Genomic DNA, 9221 nt, shown 5'->3' on the forward strand with positions numbered 1-9221 from the left:
CAATAAGGTTGTAATTGAACGACATGAGCGATGGCGGGTTGCAGTCCCCCCAAGAATCTGGCTATAGTATTTTCCTCCGCCTCCACCAAGTCGCATTTCAGTGAGAGCTGTTCGAAGGCAGCTACATATTCTTCAACTGTCAAGGAATGCTGCTGCAGTTGTGACAGTTTCAAGAACAAGTCTTGTCGGTATTGATCTGGAATATATTTCCGTTGTAGCTCTCTCTTCATCTTGGCCCATGTAACTATCTTGCTTCGACCTTCCCGGTTACGAATTCGTTTCAAGTTCTCCCACCATAGAGATGCATTCTTTTTCAGTTTGATGGCTACTAATTTGACGATTCGGTCCGCCGGCACTTCCTTGAACTCAAGAATCCTCTCAACTGTATGCAGCCAATTAAAAAATTCATCGGGATCCATTCGGCCTTCAAATTCAGGGAGTTCCATTTTGATTCCGCAATCTGGCGGTGCCGTTCTTCGACGCCTTTGTAACAAGCCTCCCGACTCATCCTCGCTTGATACTTCTTGATGGAACGGATTGACTTCCTCCACCTCTTCTTGCCTTCCTCTTTGTTCAAATCTAGCCAATCTTTCTTGGAGCTGGGCGATCTCGCGTTGCAGATCCTCTATCACCACCTCTAGTACGGGACGCTGTACATTACGACGAGGCGGCATGATTTCTGAGCTCTGATACCACTTTACGCCGCTCCACTGGAAAAGAGTTCCCTTCGAGGGAGAAAACTCTTCTTTCTACGAACTATGACACCACCACCTGAGACGTCTCAGGATACAGGACAAATAGACACAAAGTAAAGACAACTCCAAAATCTGATTTATTAATGCCTTCAAGACTTATTTATACATCACAGCTTATTAGCCAAGGAATAAAAGAAAAGAACAATTATTAACAAGCTAATAACATCATTAGCAAAAATTAACAAGAGCTCCGGCGTCAGGTCGAGTTAAATTCGACTCGAGTCGAGTCGACTCGAGCTCCATTTAGGCTCGACGAGGTTCAATTAAATAACTCGAAAACCATCGAGAGCAAACTAAAATAAAATAAGGTCAACAATGTGAAGTATATTTTCCGATTTGAGTTTTAAATGTGATAAATATATTGGCAACCTCAGATTTATGGCGCATTGGATATAACCACGTAAACCATGAGAAATCATCGATAAAAATGACGTAGTATTTATAGCCAGTGACAGGACAACACGAGCATATGGCCTTTGGACTCATTACAAGAATTACAAGAAAAAGAATACACATCAATATTAAGTTGCGGATTACAGGAAGATATAAGATTGAGAACTCTCCTATATAGATGGCCCAACCTATTCTGCCATGGAGTAGATCTGATTCTAGTAGCAATGAATGCTCGAGTTGGGGAAAGGGAGGAGCTTGTTCAAAGAAGATATAAACAGTCTTTATAGGGTCCTTGAAGAAGAACATGGTGAGCCTTCAGATCCTTGAAAGTAAAGCCAAATGGATAAAAAATAATAGAGATATTATTATCTTTGATGAGTTTATAAATAGATATCAGATTAAAATGAAGCGAGGGTGTGTGGAAAATTTGAGTGCAATTAAGCTTACGATAGGGGGTCGATAGTAGCCTCGCCCCTGAATGAGTGATACTAATGGATCTCCTGTCCCCGAAAATTGTTAGAACAGCTCAGCTTATCTCGTTAACAACTTATTAATCTTGTAAACCTATTAGAGATGTACACGTGTAAAGTTATCTTATTATATTAGTATATATAGGTATTAGTCTGTACCGTAGGACAACCAAGAAATACAAAATATATTTGATTTACTGTTCATTGTCTTCCTCAGATGAGTTCTTGAAACTCCTACTTCCATACAAGAGTTTCTACAAAAATGACGCTATCAAGTCCTTGATAGGGAGTAGAGATGGAGAAATTATCAAGAGAGTTTGTGAGATGAGAGGATGCGCCCGAGTCAAAATACTAGTTTATGGAGGAAGTATTAGCACTAGCCACCAAGGCTTTGGTTGAAGTAGTCTCAGATTGCGAAACATACTGTGGGTTTAAATGATGCCAATAATTTGGAGCAGAATGACCCTTCTTGTAACAGATTTTACATACTGTGAGAAAGGATGAGGATGTGTGATTTGTGTTGGGAGGATTTTGAGACTGATGACCTCTATTCCAATGCTTGAATCCCCTGTAAGAGAAGAGCGCTAGAGTCGGATTGCTGGAAAAAGTATTGCAAGCAGCATCCGCAGCGATGCTGATCTCTTCACTTAGAAGTAAAGAATACAAATTATCTAAACTGATAGGTGTTAGCAAGGTGCGGATGGTCATTTTGAACGACTGATAGGAGCTGGTAAGCCTATTAAGGATATAAAAAATTATATTTTCGGAATCTAAGTTCGACTCGACAGCGGGGATTTGATCGACTAACGATTTGATTTTAGTGAGGTATTGTGTCATGGTGGAATTCTTAAGAGAAATATTGTGAAGTTCATTTTTAAGTTGAAAGACTTTGGAGCGATTTGTCAATTGAAACTAGGTTTCTAGCGTGAGCTAGATAGCAGATGTAGTCTAAAGATTCACAATATAAGGTTGCACCGTCGAAGAGATGGTTGAACATAGAGTAGCGAAGAACATTGAGATTAAAAGAATTTAATCTGGTGATCCAATCAGGGTGGCGTGAGAACTGCGCGGGGGGATTAAAAGTTGGGATCAAAGAAAAACTTCTCAAAACCAAGTATGCGAAATGATTTAATGATATGAGATTCATCCATAAGGAATAATTGTCAATGCGGAGTTGAGTTGGGAACAAAGTTATATGAGATTTAAACGACGACTTCATGAGTCGATGGAATGCAACGGTTCGGCAAGAATCGCATTGATCTACATAATTCCGTCGCTAGCTGAGACTAGATCCGAGTGCGCCATGGATTCAGAATGATCAGACCTTCCTCTTGATACCATGTAGAGAGTTTAGAACCAATAAATGAAATAAGAAGATGAAAGCTGCCGTAGAGAGAGAGGAAGCTAAAAACTAATATATAATTCTTGTTTAGGATGTATACAGCATAATATGTATAATAAGTACATCAGGATTTGATGCTATAGCTACAGTAGAGCGAATCTGATAATGCCACCTCATTTACAAATATGAAGTATCTTAAAGCTATTTAAATATATAAGCTTATAGTTTGTAGGTACTTAGCTAATTTTTCCTCTGCTTGCAGTTGGACAAAATTTTGGGGATTTGTTGTATCTTTTTTGAGGTTGCTTTGCAATTTGGAGATTTTATTTTCTGGTGATTTAAGCTTGAGTATCTTTTTAAAATTTTGGCCTACTTTTGGGCCTATGTTTTTTTTTTTCTTGTTCCATTTAATAAAATTTTGGGCAAGCCCAACAATTTTTCTATAATAAAAAAAACACCCTTTGTATGAACTCACATATAATAGTTCAAACTAGCGGGTGACGTATTCTTTTGAATGACGCTGCAGGCCTTTGAATATTATTATTTTGCTTAAATGGTTGTAGTACGATGTTCGTATAAGAGCGAATTCTGAGTTCATATGCTTGGAATTGACTCAAATTTTAAATATTAATTTAGATGTGAATGGACTATGGAGTATCTAAAAATTATGCATTGATCTTTGGAGAACAGAGAAGCCTGCCATGCAAAAGCAGAATGATTTGTTAAAGAAAGTTTTTTTTTTTTTGTTCATTTTGTTTTGGTTGATTTTACTTTCAAAATCTCATTAGTACTTTTTAATTATGGTGATGATACCTAACAAAAAAAATACTTAAATTTTATCAAGATTAATTTGTTATTGATATTAAATTTAATTTGAGATAAATTATATTAAGAATTTCTTGATTGATAAAGATGTTTAAAATATATTTAAAAAATTAAATGATGATAAATTGATTAAATATGACCTGAGAATCGACATGACACATTGTGAATAATGATCTCTTTATAACCCGCCGTCCTTTTTTACTTGTGTTGCTATCTAAAACTTATTCGCGCGGTAGACAATAAGTATAAAGTTTAACAATGCTTAGCATTGTACACGAAGTACTAGCACACAAACAGATTGAATAGAGATGGTGGCGTTTATAATAAGTACATGATTTTATCGTAGACACAATAGTTTTTATGTAAAAACCCTAGAAAAGAGAAAAAATCACGGAGCCTGATCCAGTTTGAATGAATCTACTACTATTTGCAATTGATTACAAATGAGGCCCTTCCTTGGGGGGAAGGCTTTGGGCTGATGTAGCAAATATACATCATATAGAGTGCATACATGGCAGGAATTGAAAGAATGATTATTGACATATTTGTTGAGTTGGCAGAACCATACTCAACAGACAACAGATGTCGAAAATATCGTATTCGGGTGACGGTGGTCAGAATGACTGTAGTCGGCTGGCGACGGAGGTCAGAATGACTGTTATCTAGTGATGAAGGCCGGAAGGACTGCAGTCGGGTAAAATTATAACAAAAGCCTAATGACTGGTAGAAGTCCGACGATGGACAAAAGTTCAACATCGTGTAGAAGTCCGACGAAAGTCTGGCGACGGGTGGAAATCCGACGTCGGATAGAAGTCTGGAAATGGGTGGTGGCCGAGAGGTGGTTGAGGAGGAGTCTTGTAGCAAGAAAAATCAAGTTTGTAATGTTCCTTCTCATCCTTCCTACCTTGGCTCCTTGCTTCTCTGGGTCCACTTCCATGATAAATGAAGGGTGTATTTATTATTGTTTAAGAGTAGCATGGCCAGTAAATAGGAGGAGTTAATATCAAGGGTGAATTGGGAGTGATTTGAATGGACGGTCGATGTTGAATCCTTTGATCATGAAATGTTTACTAGGCATTTGAATTTCTTAATGATATTAGAATTCAGCGATCTTGGGCTCGTTGGATTTGTCTCATCGTGCTGCTCGATTCGATTATAAGCATGTCACGTTTGGAGACCATTTGATAATCCAAACTATGGTTTGAACCTCCCAAAAGTGCTTTGGGTCTTTGATTTGGACTCATTTGAGCTTTGATTGGGTCGATTTTGGTGTCGTTGGGTTTGTATTTTTGAGACGTTTAATTTGATTATAAATTTGTTAAATCAAAGAGCATAGGGTCCATGATTTAATTGTAGAAGTTTCCAACTTGATTTTGCCTCAAGATTCGTCACCGATCAATATAATTTTTTGATGATTTATCAACTTGTAAATTTTATCACTTTCTCCTTCATATATCTACTATTTATTGTGTTAAAAATAATTTGCAGGAGAGGCTTTAAATAGTTTAGTTTTTTACTTAATACTACTCTTGTTTGAGTTATGTGACTCAATTATATTGTTCATTATTCTCTTGTTGCTGTTGTGAATCTTTATGAATTAAGTGGAGTTTTTGCTACTTCTCTGGTTGATATGGGGTTTTTATTTCATTAAAAAATATTTTTTTATGGGAAATTCACGGAGGGGCCTACACGTTAATAAAAAGAAAATATTACAAAGTCCTTAACAGGTCCTCGCGCTCACTAATGCTCCAAAGAGTTACAAAATAAAAAGCAAAAAATCCTAAACAATATAATATTTCATAAAAAATTAATTGAATTGGAACATAATATTCACAAACAAGATAGTTTCAAATAAATTTTCCAATGAGCCAAACCCAAATTAGCAATGGATGGATGTTTGTCTGTTTGCTCAAGTTAGGATCGATCATTTACAACCCTAATGCCCATTTAATTCATTTTATTATTGATTAATGCTTAGGGTTAAAAATAAATTAAATCAAGATAAGAACTATAATATTCTTTATTTTATAGCAAATTATTTGAATTTAAAATCTTCATAAAATATATTTACAAGTTTTCTTTTTGAGTTGATCAAGAAAAAATTTAACTAATCATATAATATTAATAATTTAAATATATTAAAAAAATTTAAATCCGCCCATTTAACACATTTTAAAAAGTTTAAATTTTATTCAATTATATTATATACAAATATAAATTAGTATCAAATTATTCATCAGCACAAATTAGCGATCAGAACCCAGCTCTCAACAAATGGATATGGCAGTTAAGAGATGCTGTTGATGAGGCAGATGATGTGCTCGATGAGTTTGAGTACATGAAGCATAAACAACAGCTCACCAAAAACATGGAGGAAACAGATCAGGTGCGTTCTCTATCATCAGCTACCTATTTGATACTGGTTGCAAATAAATATATTTATTTTATAATCTATTTCTCGCTAATTTTATCAGAAAAGAACGGCGTTTTCCAAAGCGAGCTTCCTGATTGAAAGTTTTTCGAAAATTCGCAAAGTTGGCGAACGTGCTTTCAAGATTGATCCCAACTTGAAGAGACTGGAAGAGGTTGTGCAGAAACTAGATAAAGTTTCCGCTGGGTTTAGCACTTTTCTTCATCTTCTAGATAGCGCAAAACAGGAGCAGCGGGAGCAGCTGCGTGAGTTGTCCGAAGCACGTGAAACAGGATCCTTGCCTACAAATGATCTCATCGGTAGAGGAGAGGCTAAGGAGTTTGTTATGCAGTGGTTGAGGAAGCCATCATATGAGCCTCAGACAACTTTGCACAGTAACATTTCTCTTCTATCTATAGTGGGCCATGGTGGTATGGGAAAGACAACTCTCTTGCAACACGTTTATGAAGAAGAAATGAGGAAGGAATTTTTTGATCTTAAAATGTGGGTTTGCGTTTCCAACAACTTTGATGTGAAAAAAGTTATTGCAGATATGTTGGAATCTCTTAAGAAAGAGAGGCCTCGTTTGGAGACACTTGATGCACTTCAAAATAGTCTCAAGAATGAGGTGATGTCCAAAAAGTTCTTACTTGTGCTGGATGACATTTGGGAGAATGATGAGCAGGATAAAAAGAAATGGGAGAAGTTGCTCGCCCCTCTGGCTTATGGGAAAATTTGTAGTAGAATTTTGGTGACAACTCGAACGGATTCTGTTGCAATGATGATTGCAACGGTCATTAAAAAGAAGTCGGAAATATTTAGATTAGAGGGCTTGGAGGAAGATCAGTGTTTGCAGCTCCTCAACTCTCATGCATTTTTTGGTATAGAGAACTCCCCTGATGATCATAAAAAATTAAGAGCCATTGCTGGAGAGATAGTTAAAAAGCTTTTAGGATCACCATTGGCAGCAAAGGTCATTGGTGGTGTTCTGAATGACAACTTGGATGAAAGGCATTGGACAAAAATTTTGAATAGTGATTTTCTAAGTCCAAAATTGGGTCAGGATGACATCTTTCTCATTTTAAGATTGAGCTATATGTTCCTCCCAAAACATCTACAAAACTGTTTCACATTTTGTTCTATATTTGAACAAGATTATGAGTTTTCTAAAGATGATTTAGTCAAAATGTGGGTTGCATTGGGTTTCATTCAGCAACCTCATGATCAAGAATGGACTATGGAGGATATTGGAGGAAGGTATTTTGATGTTTTGGTTAAAAAAAATTTCTTTGACAAGTTTGAAATTGATGGACAATACTACAAGATGCATGATTTAATACATGAATTGGCACGATTAGTTTCCATACATGAATGTTTAAGAGTTGAGGATGGCACAAAGTTGCCTTCTATAATTCCTAAGACTCTTCGACACTTGTTTATTAAAACTACAAATCCAAACATCATAAAAAATATTGTGCAGTTTAAGTATTTGCATTCTCTTTTCTTGTTCTATGAAGCTTCCAATGCGGATCTTTGTAATGCACTTATTGAAATATTCAAAGCATCGAGAAGCCTACGCTTATTATACATATGGGCTCAAGAAAGCTTGGAAATAATATATATACCTGAGGAGATTGGAAATTTGATACATCTTCGATACTTAAAGATTGATTATTATGATTTGACTATACTGCCAAGATCTCTAAGTAATCTCTACCACTTACAATACCTAATCAATTATGGACATAATGTAGGTGATGATTTTTTACTGAGTGGCATTAGTAATCTTTCAAACTTGCTTTACGTGGAATTGCCCAAGAATGATATTTCATTGATATGTGGGATTGGGAAGCTAAAGTCTCTTCAAGAATTGAATATGTTTGATCTTAGAGATGTGAGTGGTTATAGAATTGGAGAGCTGGAGAATATGAATAATCTTTGCAAATTAGGAATCAATTGCCTTGAAAATGTTAAGGATGCCGAGGAGGCTTGTAGTGCCAAATTATGTTCCAAGAAAAGGCTCACAGATTTAACCTTATGTTGGAGTAATACTTATTATCCGAGGAGCTTCGATTTAGATGAGAACGTTCTCAACAATCTTCAGCCACCAAAATGTCTAAAGAATCTGAGTATAAGGAGATACATGAGTGCAAGGTCTGCAATATGGATGAACAATGTCAGTTTGATCTCCAATCTAGAGAAAATCGTATTGGAACTTTGCTGGGAGTGGGAAACTCTTCCACCTTTTGGGCAACTTCCCTTTCTCAAGTCTTTAAAACTTTCTCACATGCGGAAAGTAAAATGGCTCCAAAATATGTACTGCGTCTTTCCATTGTTAGAGGTGTTAGAAATTTACGGATTAGAAGCACTAGAGGATTGGTTTGAGGCAGGAGTAGCTGCTGAAGATGGATGTTTGTTTCCTTGCTTAATTCAACTGAAGCTATATGACTGCCCGAAGCTGAAAGAGTTGCCCTCTTTGCCTTCTAAGCTCAAGCAGTTGCAGATAAAATCTACGGGGTGGAAGACTTTGACTTTTTTTAGCAATTCAAATCCTATTCCTCTTGAATCATTAGCGGTCTTTCAATGTCCAAACATTACATCTCTTCCTCTGGCTGATGAAATAACAAGACTTGCAGCACTAAGATCCTTGACAATTGAAAATTGCCCCAATCTGATCTCTCTCGGAGAAATGCAAACCAGTAATAATTGCCATCTCATGCTCAGCAATCTCAGGATAAGTGATCCATTGGTGTTGCTAATGGAGCCATTGAGAAGTATCGCCTCCTTAAAAAAACTGAGTATTTCGAATAATGATAAGCTGGTTTCATTTCCAAATGAGGCGGAGTAGTGGTTTCTGAAAGTTAGGTTTTCTCTTTGTGAGCTTGAATTTTCATATCTCAAATCCTTAGAGTCTCTCCCTTCCTCCTTGGAAAGCTTATCTTCACTTCAGGTTCTACAAATTAATGATGTTCCTATGCTTCGGGAATTGCCGAACCTTCCTCCCTCTTTGAAATATCTAACAATTT

At 36.5% G+C, this 9221-nt stretch overlaps 1 protein-coding gene across 1 annotated transcript; it reads left to right on the forward strand.

Annotated features, from left to right (window-relative positions):
- Window positions 1–6416: 6416 nt before the first annotated feature.
- On the forward strand, window positions 6417–9043 carry LOC110100167 (putative disease resistance protein RGA3). Its single transcript, XM_020827596.2, has one exon. The coding sequence runs from the start codon at window positions 6542–6544 to the stop codon at window positions 9041–9043; it is 2502 nt and encodes an 833-aa protein (XP_020683255.1). The 5' UTR covers window positions 6417–6541.
- Window positions 9044–9221: the final 178 nt, after the last annotated feature.

This window comes from Dendrobium catenatum, unplaced genomic scaffold (assembly GCF_001605985.2).
Source record: "Dendrobium catenatum unplaced genomic scaffold, ASM160598v2 fragScaff_scaffold_716, whole genome shotgun sequence".
NCBI lineage: Eukaryota > Viridiplantae > Streptophyta > Magnoliopsida > Asparagales > Orchidaceae > Dendrobium > Dendrobium catenatum.

Coding starts and splice junctions, on each gene's coding strand:
- LOC110100167 (XM_020827596.2), top strand. CDS start 6,542: ATGCAGTGGTTGAGGAAGCCATCATATGAGCCTCAGACAACTTTGCAC.